Source organism: Chaetura pelagica, unplaced genomic scaffold (genome assembly GCF_000747805.2).
Source record: "Chaetura pelagica isolate M959 unplaced genomic scaffold, ChaPel_1.0 scaffold28, whole genome shotgun sequence".
Lineage (NCBI taxonomy): Eukaryota > Metazoa > Chordata > Aves > Apodiformes > Apodidae > Chaetura > Chaetura pelagica.
In genome coordinates, this window is record NW_009954303.1 from 2,087,864 (window position 1) to 2,102,832 (window position 14,969).

The following is a 14,969-nucleotide window of genomic DNA, read 5'->3' on the forward strand; positions in this document are numbered from 1 at the left end:
AGAGCAGTACCAGAGCAGAGATCTCAAGGTTGGTGTGGAAGAAGGGGGAGGAGGTGCCCGAGCAGAAGTTCCCCTGCAGCCCATGGAGAGACAGCAGACTGTCTACCTGCAGCCTGTAGAGGAACATGGCAGAGCATCCCCTGAAGGCGCCAGGGGGTCAAATGTGGACCTGCAGCCCATGGACTTGGACCTGCAACCATGGAGGACCCTGCGCCTCCGCAGGGAGGCCACCGCCTCCGCCTGCGGATGGTGGCTGTTTCCGAAGCAGCCCATGACTCTATGGGAAGCCCATGCTGGAGCAGCTTGCTCCAGAGGGCTTGCACCTCATGGGAGGGACCCATCGTGGAGAGATTTGTGAAGGACTCTCTCCCATGGGATGAACCCTGTAGGAAGGCAGGGAAGGACTGTAAGGAATCCTTCCTGAGGAGGAAGGAGTGGCAGGAACCACCAGCCTGTGAACTGACTCTAAACCCCATCCCTTCCCCTCTAAGTTGCTGGGGGGGAAGGAGGGAGAGAAATTGGAGCAAATTAACTTGCACTTGATGTTCCTGGCCATATTTAACCCTATCTCATCTTTAGCTTTCCTAACCTGATCCCTGGCTGCTCAGGCAATTAGTCTGTGTTCTTACCAGGCTACCTGTTCTTGCTTCCACCTGTAGGCTTTCTTTTTGTATTTGAGCTTGTCCAGGAGCTCCCTGTTCATCCATGCAAAACCCTTCTTGCTTCTTCTTCCCTTTTCTTCCATCCATGGCTGGTGTCCAGGGAGGACTCCATCTATCCATCATCATCTATCCCCAGGCTCATGCACTCCTGACCCTCACAACTCTCCCCTCAGCTTCTGTCTACTCTGCCGCTCTCTCCGGCAGCTCCAGGACATTTCGAAACTGCTCCCAGCTCAGGAGATGCCAGGGGAATTGCTGGGGGTGGGGGGAGGCAAGAGGGTTTTATACATTCCTGCACATGCTTGTATATATTTGTACATTTTAAATATTTATTATTAGTATTTAATTAAAGCTGTCTCGTTACCTGGGAGGATTGGCTGATACACCTGAAGGCTGTGCAGCCATGCAGTGAGATCTAGACAGACTGGAGATGTTGGGCAAAGGGGAACCTAATGAGGTTCAACAAGAATAAGTGTAGAGTCCTGCACCTGGGACGGATCAACAACACGCACCAGTACAGATTAGGAGCTAACCCGCTAGAAAGCAGCTCCATGGAGGAGGACTTTGGAGACCTGCTGGGCAACAATCCATGGGACAGCAATGTGTCCTTGTGGCCAAGAAGACCAATGAAATCCTGGGGTGCATAAGGAAAAGTGATTTATGCATGTTGCAATAGGATCTACATTTTGAGACTGGTTTGGAATACTTTGAATACTTTCTGTCTGTCAGGTAAAGAACTTTCAGAGCTACAAAATATGTAGAGACTCCAAGATGTGCTTGCCTACTGGAAGCTCATTAATTGCTAGTGTCTGAAGTGAGGTGGTTGGACCTCTTGCAGTATTTTGTGTTTGAGTGCCTTTCATTCAAAACAGTATCAAAACTCTATAGCAGGTTAAGTTCCACAGTCTAGATTGACTTTTGACATGGAACTATTGAGAAATGAATGTAGCATGATGGGAAACAAGTATTTTGTGGGGTCAGCAGCTCTGATGTGAGGGATTCAGTGAAAAGTCAAAGGAGACATGCTGTAAAATGCTTAAAGATTTATTAATCATCATTACATGGTTTAATAAGGAACAAAAAATAAACAATATTCCAAAACAAAATAGAAGAAAACATACCACACCCAGAGGACGTGACTAAGACTAAGTAATGGGATAATATTCATTCTGAAAAAAATGACCCAATAAATCAATTTTCCAAAAACAAAATAAATAGCAATGGTTCAACTTTTAAAAGCTCCCTAGGAAAGAATTTACATATTATTATTATTATTATTATTATTATTATTATTATTAACTTTTGTTTACAAAAATCCTTCGTATGCCTGTGTTGGCAAAAAAAAATAAAATATATACTTCTTCTGTAAACAGTTAACCACAAACAAAACGAAAAAATCTCTAGTTTCATACATTTAGTATGCTGATGATTTTATGTAAACAAAGAGTAGTGTGTAGCAGCTTCTTATGATCAGATTTCCTTCTTTTCCCAGCAGAATATATAGGTTGTCCATCATAAATTGTTGAAAATATTGACATTTAGAGTTTTGAGAAGGTATGACTTTCAGCAGTTTACGTTTTCCTTAATGCAAAAAATAATGAAGAAACAGAGAGGTACAATTTTCCTTGGGTTTTGTTTGTTTGTTTTTCTCAATGAACTGGAATTAAAAATGTTATTTAAAAAGTCAGTCTACATCAATGGAAGTATAAGATATTGTCAAGTGTCTATATAATGTCAACACAGGCAAGCTTTGATCCAGCAAAGAATGTTGTTCTCATAATAGACTTAGTCTGTTGGTGCATGTGTAAATCCAGCTTCAGTCTTACGGTAGCACACTTTTCGGAAGATAAAAAATGTAACAGAAAATGTCAAAACAATCTCATGCTGCAGGTGTAAAAGCAAAGATGTAAAAAACAATGGGAGATATATTTATAATGAAAACTGAAATAATGTAGACATACAAATTGAGTTTCTAGGGAGAAAATATAATCTGTTCATCCCAAATTTTAGCTGCTTTTGACACTTAAAAAAAATATTTATTTTTTAAGTTTGTTGGTTTTTTAGTCTTATGTTTAGACTTCGTTTGACTTCTTCTCTGTAGTTCTAATTTTACGCATTTTCTTGTTCCTTTGAAGCCTTTATCTGGTTTGTTTCCTGTTGGGTGCTGGCTTGGGGAATGCACTCGGCACTCACACAGCTGCATTTCTCCACATAGGTGTATGAGTGGTCAAGATGGGTTCCGTCACTGCATGTCAGAGTCACTTTTCTTTGGCTGGTCTTAATTTCCTGACAACATGAGCATTTATGTTCCATCGTGTTAGCCTCTGGGGAATATCTGATAACAAAACAAATAAAAGAGAAAAATTCAGAAATTTAAGAAGAAATACCACTGCCCCTCCCACCCATGACTAAATATAACCAAAATGTGTCCTTGCATGTGGGAGTCTTGTTCAATATTACCATTCTCAAAGTATTGTGATGAAGTATAAGCTGCTCCTCATTGTAAAAATGGGTGGATCTAGTTCTTCATTAAGGCACAGAAAAACTACATTAATTAATCCAGATCACATATTAAGTCAGTGCAAAATGAGAGACTAGTGAAAACAAATAACCTCACTTTTACATGAGCAAACAAAAAACTTAGGTCTGTTCACTATGACACTGAACAGGCTAGTAAAACATTGTGAGTCTTGAAGTAATTAAGCTAGTACAACATCATGTCTGTTAAAAATCCTAGTTAGCACAATGGAAAGAGCTGATGACTGGGTGAATGTTTGGCATATGAGAAAATTACTTGTGATTTGCTTTGTGTAACTAGTATAAGGAGTAGAAGACAACAGACCACAATTGTATTTTATACCACTTACCGTGAATAAGCGTCACAGTTGCCTTCACAGTATGACATCTCAACAGGTGTAGGAGACACACATCCATGATACTTGATGACCATACTAGTGTTGTGCTTCTGACAAACTGAGGTTGTTACAAACCAAGGGGAAATATGTTAAAATATATCTGTATTTAAATAGATATCTGTGTATAATAGGTCATAGTAGAAAATTGGGATGAAAGGAACTGCAACAAGAAATTATGTCACAGTGCATTTCTTTTTTAATTGCTGAGAGCTAATTACTTTTCCTGCCTGTGTTATCAATAAATGAAAAATTCAGCATTTTTTTAATGCTACTTAGGTGCAGGATGCAGAAATAAAAAGCAGTACTGTGGCAACTGTGCAGTGCACACCAACCTCCCAGGACTGGCTTAATTTTCTTCCTTAAAGAGAATGTATCTGTGGAAGTTGGAGAGCAGTAATAATCTTCTTCCTCCCACAAAAAGCCTAGCATTTAACACTAGGAGATGGGAAAGTTCACCGTATCAGTGTTTTCCAAGACCCTAAAGTGCTTGCTGGAAATGTTCTGTCCCTTTCTTTTTCCACCTGTTTCCTTTTCTACCTCAGTATGAGGCAGTGGTCCCAAACCTGGTGTGTTCACCTCTTCTGCCTATGCATCTACCATGCAAGATGGACTAATATACCTACTAAGGCACATATTATCATTACTTAGTCTTAACAAAATTACCATTACTTACTCTTTATCCTTTTGCACTCTCTACAGCAGCCATCATCAGAGAGCTTGATGTCATTCTTGAGTGGGAAAACAGAAAAAGATAACTCAGGTTTCATATTTGCATACTGGAGAGGAGACTTTCCCTGCTTTCTAAGTTTCTCTGGCACCAGAAAATTTTTTATATTTACATGGAATCTAATTTCAAGCAAGGCTAAATATTAAGGGTACATAACTACTTCAATATTAACAGTTCTTTGAAAGCTGACATTGAGGAGGACTGTAACTGCCTTGCTGTCATCGGAGTTCAACAGTAAAATTTCAGCTGTAAAGCTTGTACATGTAGGAGATTCTGAGTGACCAAAGTCAGTGTAGGTGAAGGATTCTGTGAGAGAGGGTTACACAGTTAATGAAAGAACTGACCCCAGATATGTGGGGCTGGTTCTAACCTACCCTGAGCTGTACTAAATTGAATGATGTTGTGAAGTAGCTTATTTTTCTTTACCTTTGCTGTCAAAAAGTGAATTCTAAAATAGAATTTATAATCTTAAATAATTTAGTAATAAAAATCCCACTTTCAATAAGACTCTTGCCTCTAGATCACCTACCACTTTTAGGAATCCAAAACCTTATGCTTTATCTTTTTCTTTTGTGCTCAGTTCTTAGTGAGAATTGATATATCACCCATTTTAATTCTGATTTGCTTTTCTGAAATGAAATTTAATGAGGACCAGTTTTGGAGAGGATAAAATAAGAGCAACATCCTGTGTGATGCTTCTGCTAGGTATTTTCTTTTTTGTTAGCCATGGTAATCTTTTCAAACATGAGAACTGGTAGAAGAATACTTACTGGATCACACTCATCAGGATTAAAGGCAGGACAGCTTTTCTGTAAGACTACTTGAATGAACTGGCCATCACGTTTTTCACATGAGTAAGTTGTACAGTTATCACCAGGTGGGTTCCAGAATTCTCCAACCTGAAAATAGTTAAAATTAAAGTGAATAAAAATCTTCTTGCATAAAAATGAAACAAAAAAACCCCAACAGTGTCTTATTATTGTTGTCTATTGTGGTTTGATTATTCTGAACAATTGCCATATTCTCATATCAATATGTGCATCAATGGTCTTGTCATCAGAATTTATAGGCATGACCATTTAGATTCATGGCAGAATTTCTGCTGGCTTCACTGACACATCCTGTCCTAAAGCTGTCAGCCAACTTGAGATTGGCTGTATGGAGCAGAAAATTGTGTCTACCTAGATAAAATTAAAAAAAATGGTGTAAAGAAAATTGTGTCTAATAGATAAAATTATACTTTTATCAAAATGGATGCTCTATTTTCAGAGCTGAAGGCTCTCTTATGCTTTCTCCTATGTATTTTTCTCTGTTGGTTTCTGAAAACGATTGCTCGGTGTAACAGCTGCTTCTGGAAGTCTCATGGCTCGAGGTGCTGTTTCAAGCAGTGTGGAAGTCCATTCTCTGCCTGAATAAGCATTTGTCCAACATGAAAAAAGATGCAGCAAATAAATGTGACAAAGACAAGGAGAGGAAAGAGAGGAAAGACTAACAGAGATGACCAAAAGGGAACTAAACCAGAGATAGTTACTTGGAGCACATGTGTGATGTTTCTTCCCACAGTCATTATACAAGCCGCTGCCTTGCATGTGCCACAGCATTGTCCGGGTTGCTTTGTATACTTATAACCCTGTTGTGAATAGAGAAGAAATGACATTGAGTAAGGACATTGACTTTAACTGGCATATATTTGAGCTGAGTCAGGTAGGAATTAGTGACAGGAAAGAACCACTCACCTCTGGGCAGTATGTGTCACAGATTACAGGCTTGCACTTGACAGTATGGTGAGGGCCTGAGTAAGAGGATTCAGAACAAGTACATTCCTCACAGGGGCCTGATGGTATGACAGTTCCAGGCTGGGGAAAGTCAGAATAAAAGTCATTATTACTCAGGAAAGCAATTTACTTTGTGTATGTACGTCACAGACAATACAAAGCTGAATTACGTATGGGCTAAACTATCCTTAATACAATTTTAGTTAATTCATTTAATCAGAGTTTCTGTTTTGATATCACCCATTTTGGAATTAAATGCAGAAAGGAGAGCAGAAAATGTTTTTATTTGTAAGGAGGATGTTGTTCTATGACCTCATTTAAATAATTAAGGATGTTTTACCTCAGATTTTCTGCAAAATATGGTCCATGATAGAAGTCTCAAAAACATTGCATTGGGAACCTATGTAAAGGTGTATTTTTATAGTGAGTTACTCTGTGTACTTACTGCATAGTATGTTTCATTGATGACACAGCCAGGCCCTGTAAAGAAGGAAGAAAGATGGTGTCGTAGAGGTGCAAGTTTTAAGAAAGAGAAGTATATAAAAATCCTGCTGCTTTGTTGTCCCAATATGATAACACATAATTTGCATACTTCTCTTTTAAGATTTTTGTATTCAGAAACTTAGAAAAATAAAGGAGTGGATAACACATGAAGAAGGTGCATAGTACTTACTGCATTCGAAGGTAGGACAGCATTTTCCAGTTTGCATTATTGTTACTACTTCCTGTCCCTCAAAGCATTGGGGTGTGACCTCGGGGCAGAGGCTAGTGTTGCAGTCTGTTTAAAATAAGAGAATATAGAAAAAAATGAACTCAGGAATATTAAATTAAATTAATTTTTTGTTGCATGAACTGCAGAAGTTTTTCCATGGGGCCAACATGGTATTATTTACACAAGCTACTCAAATGACCAATTCAGTATATTTCCCCAGCCAGCTATTTTTTAAGTGAATGGGCTTTTTCATAATCTTTGTAAAACAAAGCATTGTTTGAGAAGAATAGAGTGGCGATTGCTGGAAGAGTTACTTCCAAAGATAAATTTGTACCAACTGGGAAATCTGATGACACTCAGAGCCTAGGGAAAAAAAAAAATACTGGTCTTTGAAACTGAAAATGCTTTCAATATTTTTCAAATATTGTTTCATGTAGTGGCAGCATTAAAGGCTTTGAATGTTTAATTATAGAAGATTTCTAGTTACATTTCTGTGTCTTAACTATGTAAAAGCTTTTCATTTTCAGGCATCTAGTAAATGTTCTGCAAGAAGGTCCCAGCAAGTGGGATGAGGGAGAAAAGCATTATGAAATCAATGCAAAGTATGAAAAAAAGGGTAATTTCTTGCTCTGGTTCCCCAAAATGGATATATTATATTCCCCATAATAAAGAACTAAGACAGTACTTACAGCACTGAGTCCTGGTACAGCATGGATCTTCTGGTATCTGTATCTGAACAGGCACGTAACCTGGTTCATCACAAAATACTTGCTGTGTCAGAGAACACTGGTGTTTTTTACAGTGCACTTTAAGTGTATTTTTGTCACAGACACATTCCTGGCAATCTTTTGTCCATTTTTCTCCTGGCTATATAAAAAATAAAAAGAAAGATGAAAAAAAATTAAAGTATTTCTATTTGTTTCTAGTTGACTTATTCATGGATACAGTGATATCTGGACTATCAACACGTGATGGAGAAAAAACAACACAACAGGGGTATTCAAAATCAACTGGATCTCATATTCCATCATGTTGGACTGTGCTAATCAAGAGCAGGAGTTTATGGTACCTTTTTCTTATATACACCACGTACAGTAAAAGCTTTCTTTCATAACTGACAGCTAGTCAATGTTGAAAAAGTCTATCGAGCCCTACAGGGGAAAGTGCCAAACCAGAACATTTTCCTTACTCTTTGCAAAGCTGCCACTTGTGTTCTCTGTGCCCAGGGGCTTGGGCAGAAAGCCTATGGCTCATGTCAGGGTACAGGTTACCCATCTGCAGCCTTATCAGTGTTCCAGAGAAAAATATCTATAATTTGTATGCATCTGAAGAACCGAGAAGGCAGACTATCGATGTCGTCAGCAACAGCTAAACTTTGTTATCCGTCTGTCCCTTGATGTCTAGCTACTTTAGCAAGTCAAATTTGTGGAAATATAAACAGCACATACTTTCAAGTTCCACTACTACCATCTATCCCTCTTTTTTTTTTTTTTTCCCCCTCTCTCTTTTAATTTTCTTTTATTATTTTTTTTAAAATTTTTCAGTATTTGAGGTGATGGTTATTGAAAGAAAATTCCATCACTTCCTGTTAAATTTCTTTGGGAGTAATGCGATTTCTTCTCTCACACTCATAATTATTTTTAAGAGTAAAGGTAATGAACATTTGGAAAAAACCTAAAGTCGTCCTCAATACAAGCTTCACTGGTCTGTGCTTGACATACCACGTTGATTGTGATACTCACCTCTCTGGATATTCCATTTGGTTCCCTGCAGGCTGGAAAGAAAAAAAAATAAAAAAAATAAAATATGGAGATTTAGACAACTAAAAACTGACATAAAGAAGTAAATTTGGGCAGTTTCAAATAGAAATACTGTGAAGATTTTTCCTTCTGAAGTGTAGACTTCTACCATCTTGGTAGGTCTCATGTAAGGAAAGAAGATGGAAAAAAGGTAATATTTATTAGTATTATTCTATTTTTAAATGGGAAGTCTAAAGAAACTTAAAGAGGCCATGGTCTGACCATGTAGAAGATGGAAGTAGAACACAGTCCCCTTGACTATCAATCCTGATAAAAATTTATTCCCCAAACCAGCTACAGATAACTTACAGCATTCAGTGACACACACATTGCTGTCTTGACTCATGAGCATCATTCCCTCAGGACAGAAACATCCTTCAGTTACTCCATAGGCAGGAAGCTCAACACCCCTGGAATGGGAGGAATTAATGTATTTGAGTACAACATTTTTGCAGTGAAGGAGGAAAAAGTACAGTGTATGTAGAAGGTCACCATGTCAGATAGAAGGGAGACAAAAGAATGTACATTTTCTGATGTGCCGCAGGAAGTGCATATTCCAAGAGCTGACTGACACTTATAAATCTTGAATCAATTATTCAAATTGAGAAGATATAACTCCATTTTCTAAAGAAAGCAGATAGGTAAAAATAGCAAAAAGGAAAGCAGTTGTTTTGGGGTGGCTTTCTTTGTCTATCCGTACCTTGGGTCACAGGTAGCAGGATTAATGGGTCCACATGGCTTATATAACATGCTTGCTGGACAGTTAAATGCTGTATGGAAAAAGAAGAAGAAAAACAATTTAAAAATTGACCGTGAATGCATTTTTGTAGCAAAAGTGACTGGATCTTTATCTTCTCCTGCAGCTTATGTGAGTAAAGACATAGCTGTGTTTTTGTAGACAGTTGTCAAGTATTAGATGTAAGATGTGTTCTCTGAATAAAACACTACCATTTCTCACATACATTTTTGAGTTCAGCAGTACTTACAGCATGTATTGTTGGTCTTTCCTCTCCAATCAATGCAGACACCTCTAGAAGCACACTCTGTAGCATATATCTCCAAACTGGAACACTGCATGGATTCATTAGCTATGCGGCAGCCATCAAAAACACAGCCTTTGAAAAATGGTTCTGGTGGTATTACAGCATGGCATTCTGCAAAAATCCTGCAGACAGAAAAAACCACAACCTTTTATACTAACTGGTCTTTATAGAAAATCTGTTCCTATCAGACAGGACTTCCCACTTCAGGAAGGAATCACGGAATCACAGAATTGTCAGAGTTGGAAGGGACCTCTAGAGATCATCTAGTCTGGCTCCCCCAGTAAAGCAGGATTGCCTAGACCACATTACTCAGGACTGCATCCGGGTGGGTCTTGAGTATCTCCAGAGAAGAAGACTCCACAACCTCTTTGGGCAGCCTGTTCCAGTGCTCTGTAACCCTCACAGTAAAGAAGTTTCTCCTCGTGATTAAATGGAACTTCCTATGTTCCAACACGTGCCCATTGCCCCTTGTCCTGTCACTGGGAGCTATTGAAAAGAGTCTGGCTCCATCTTCCTTCTACCCACCCTTTAGATACTTACAGGCATTGATAAGGTCTCTACTCAGCCTTCTTCAGGCTAGAAAGTCCCAGCTAACTCAGCTTTTCCTCATCAGAGAGATGCTCCAATCCTCCAGTCACCTTTGTCACCCTCCACTGGACTCTCTCCAGTAAGTCCCTGTCCCTCTTGAACTGGAGAGCACAGAACTGGATGCAGTGTTCCAGATGTGGCCTCACCAGAGCAGAGTAGAAGGGGAGAATGACCTCTCTCAAACTACTGGCCACACTTTTCCTTATGCACCCCAGATTCCATTGGTCTTCTTGGCCACAAGGACACATTTCTGCCTCATGGATAATTTACTATCTACCAGGACTCCCAGATCCTTCTCAGAACTGCTTTCCAGCAGGTCCACCTCTAAGCTAGTAAATGAGCATACCCTGGAAGGTAGGGAGGAAGAAAGATAATATAAATCTGTATTGTCACAAATCAGGGAGCATGGATTTCAGTGCTTGCTGCATTCCTGATTTTCTGACTTCACCTCTCCTTACTCAGTTATCTTTGGCATGCATGTCATTAAAGAAGAGCAGTTTCTTTTGAAAAGGCCTTTTAGTATATATATTCTGTTATTAAGCTGACATTTTCAGCTATTATCATGTGCTAGCGCTATAGCTCTTACTCTTCTTGTGAGATATTGAGACAGTTTTCTTTAGAATGAGTTAATCAAATCGATTGTTTTCTTACTCGCTCCAGATAAGCTTGCAGAGAGGAGGTGTTTCACATTGCGGCTTTGGTGGAGGTGTGGTTACAATTGGTGGTATTGGTATTCCATGACAGGACTTGTTGTCATCAACAATCCAGTGATGAGCCATTTGAGGACAGGAAGAAATTATCTTACCACTTGGTAAGCGGCATTCGTCTAATTTATTATTTGTACACGTTCCTGGAAGAGACAAGCTATGTAAGTCTCATAAGCCACATTAGAGGTGTAGAATACATTATTGTGCTGATACTATGCTTATATGTGATGGTCTCATGAAATGTATAAGGTGCCTTGCTTAATAGGAAGTGCTTTCTTTATACAAACTATAATTACAGTTAGGGAAAACTAAACAAACCTAAAACTCCAGCCCCAAAGAAAAAGAAGAGGTTGTTGAAATCTTGATCTTTTGATCCCACAGAAGTGGAAGAGCAGAACTGATATAATTTCCATTTTACTGTTGTTTAAAGATTTCAGTCTGGCTTCATAGCCAGAGTGGGTGAGAATAACCATGGTAGGCCGGAGAAGGAGTTCCACCTCCAACTCATCTTACCACACTGTCCTTCGGTGTTGTTGCCAAATTTGCTGAATGGGAGTTTCACAGAGAAAATCATCCCACTAAAGGTGATGGTTGCACCAAGCTCTGGTATTTCCACAATCATGTTGATGCCAAGTGTGGAGAAAGAAATGCCATCTTTTTTGAAGCCTGGTTTGACAATCTTTTTGTTGAAGTACATCTGAACACAGGGTTAAAAAAAAAACAAAAACAACTTCAGAGTAAGCACTGCTTCTGCCTGATTGTTTTAAATTAAGTATTTTCTGATCTTCATTACTTAGCATAACTGCTTCTTGTTATGCATCACATCCAATGCTCATTGGCATTGAAATAACAGCATATATATGCTAATGCACAGCATTCTAAATCCAAGTATATTCTTTGTATGTCTCTTAATTATGTTTATTGTAAATAATTTTTTATGAAAATAAGTGGTAGTTTATTTGATTACAGGAATATTCCTGCCATTATAATGTAACAACCTGGCTGCAATATTACACTGTACTACATATGACTTGGTATTGGAAGAGTTGTCTTTGTTCAAAATTAAGCCAAATGTCCCTGGTGCCGGTTTTATGTAGTGGTCATATTTATTTATTAATCTAATCTGTTCCATATGCAGTCTGTATCTTATATGATCTAATAAAGGTAGACATATTTGCATAATAACTTTTTGCCAGGAATTATTCTGCAACTTTCTTCTCATTGAATCAGAATAAAGTAAGAGTTAAAACTGTAAGTTACTGTTTTCTTTCACAGAGAATCACCAGAATAATTGTTTCAGCATGCCTTTCTTGACTTTAGCTAAGGAGAATTTGCCATGGCTGTGTAAGGGGAGAGTGCATATTGACACAAACTTTTCCTCCCACCTCTTTACGTTCTCTAATCAACTAATAAATTCCCCAGTGTAACAGCAGGACCGACTTTTTGTTTTCACTGGTTTACCAGCATTAGTTTAGGATCATGAAGGTGAAGTGACACCCCCAATAACCCTTTTTCTTCAGCTATATCTCTCTTCCCAGCAGGGAACTGAAGGAGAAGTAATGTCATAGATCTCTTTGGTACCTGAAGTTCCCTATACAGATGAAGCAGTCCCTAGTCATCCACCTGATAATAGTTACATATCCATCTTCACAATGAGAGAAGAATCATGCTTGTGATTTGCATTTTTTTTTCATGTGTTTGTTTACATAAGTGAATGGCACAAATTATTAGTTTTTATGAAACAAGAATCAAGCACCAGTGTAAACACTCTGTCTGTCTTGTCTGTCAGCTGGATTAGTCTGTTTCCTATTGTTATTTATGTATACACATATGGTGTACTCATATCTGCATAGTGCTAAGCTGTTTCTGACATTTTATTCTTAGAAACTGGTGTAATCATTATTTTTTTTCCTAATGATACCCTCTGCCCTCATCAGGTCTGTGATGTGCTATTCTAATGGACTTTATGTCAAAGGAGAATCAGCAAAGTGTATGGACCTTATTTCTTTCCTGTAAAAAGAGAGAAATGAAAAGTGTCTTTTACCACATTGGTCATCACACCATTCATGAGTTGACGGGTCAGCACAACTTCTGCAGATTTGTAGAAAATAATAATGGATTTAGGGCAAGAAAGTCCATCTTTTGAATCACAGTAATAATTGTCAATGTAAACACGGAAGTTGTCATATTTAGGTACAATCTGTTTCACCAAGACATAAGTGCAGTTTTCAAGGAAGGTATAGTAGGTTCCATCAAAAGTAATATAATGAGGATCACCCCATCCACTGCACACACCTGGTAGAGAAAAAAAATATTTAGAATATTAACATTAAAATTATTGTAGAAGAAAGAATTTAGAAACTGAAATGAATACACTGTAATTTATATGTCAACCCTTGGAAAACAAAATGCCCATATAATCCATGCAAAGCTTAGCTTTAAAAAAAAAATATATATATTCCTCAATCTTCTGGTGCTTACATTGACACTCATAGTGGTAACAGCAGCCGTTTTCATCAGGTACCAGTATTGCTGGATATTTGTTTGCACAAGTAATTTCCTTTACAGGTGGGCAGTGTGTTGGGATTATTTCTACCTTGTTGTTTCCCTTACAGAGGAGTTCTGTACAGTTGGATAATTTGTATCTTTCCCCAGGCTGCAAAATGAAAAAAAAAAAAAAAATTAAAAAATTGCTGTCACAGGAGTTTGCAAACAGAAATGAACTTTACTCATATTTTTAGTTTAATGGTATAGTATTTCCAGCAGTGGTGGTGTTGGAAAGGAAATTAATCTGTGACCAGAGGTATTCATACTTCTGATCACTATATGGAGGCGCAAAAACTGTTTTGCTTTCAGTATCTGAGGTAAAGACTAAAATAAAAATCTTCACTGGTAGTACAAAGGTGTCAATATTGTACAATCTTTTATGTCAGAAGGGAGTGGGAACCTTAATTCCAGTTATTTCTTCTGCATGAGGATGTCTTCTGTGCTTTGGAGAGTTAGGTTTCTGTAAAAGGAACTTATATCCTTTTTACTAGCTATATATATCGTACTTCCATGTACATGTGCGTACCACACACAACATCACTGTCAAATAAAAGAATCCCTCTCAAAAATGTGAATTGAAGTACAGGAAAGAGGGCAGAAGAATAGAAACAGATACAGGCCTCCATGTTCTCTTAATTTTTCTCTTCACTGAAGAAAAAAAATATACACAAAAAAATCCTCTCTATATGCAATATTATTATTGTTATTGTTATTAATATAAGAAAGTTTATTATCTGTGGAATGAAGTGGAACAGAAAATATTTAACAAGAACTAAAATTATAGTAAAAAAATTATTATTATAACTTGATTCCTCAGTCTGGAAAAAAAAATAATTTATGAAGGAACATAAAGATTTTATATCATGTATAATGCCCATCAATAGAAAAATGTAATCTCCCAAACTCCAAAAATAAGGTTTAAAGACTGCAAGCTGTTTCTTTCTGTTATCAACCTAATATGCATGTTATTTCAACAATTATACCAGAGAAATTACATACCTGTAAGGGAGGATAGGTAGCAGAAACACAACCGTAAAAAGGAACTGTTCCAGATGATGTAGGCAAAATAGATGATGTCGTGGACCATCGAGGTGAAGTAGTAGTAAGAGGAGTAGAGGTGCTACAGTTTACAGTATGTCGTTCAACTGTACATCTTGGACTACAGATGGCATAAAACCTACATCCATCACTATCCATTTTGTTATATATCAAATCCCCTAAAAAAAAAAGAACACCAAATAAGATAGATTATAAATGATAACATAAAAAGGTTAAAAAATATAAGACTGCACTAAAAAAAATCCAAAGAAAAAATACTAAAATAAAAAAGACAAAAAAAAGGAAATATAAGATCTTGTAAAATAGGTACACTAACCAGGTGAATAAATAGCATCTCCAATTTTACAGAAACAGGGTGTAAATGGAAGAGCAGAAGTAGTAGGGGAGGTTGAGGGCGTCATGGTGGTGGAGGTTGGAGTGCTGCGGATGGTGGTG

At 37.8% G+C, this 14,969-nt stretch overlaps 1 protein-coding gene across 1 annotated transcript; it reads right to left on the reverse strand.

Moving 5' to 3' along the window:
- Positions 1–2,920: 2,920 nt before the first annotated feature.
- Positions 2,921–13,584, reverse strand: LOC104394331 (mucin-5AC-like; the record flags this gene model as incomplete). Its single annotated transcript, XM_010003908.1, has 12 exons — positions 2,921–2,997; positions 4,251–4,305; positions 5,075–5,203; positions 6,041–6,160; positions 6,525–6,559; positions 8,534–8,565; positions 9,291–9,360; positions 9,577–9,755; positions 10,873–11,071; positions 11,442–11,625; positions 12,973–13,223; positions 13,410–13,584. Coding segments are annotated over 12 exons (1,506 nt in total), but the record flags the coding sequence as incomplete, so codon positions are not given.
- Between the last annotated feature and the right edge of the window lie 1,385 nt (positions 13,585–14,969).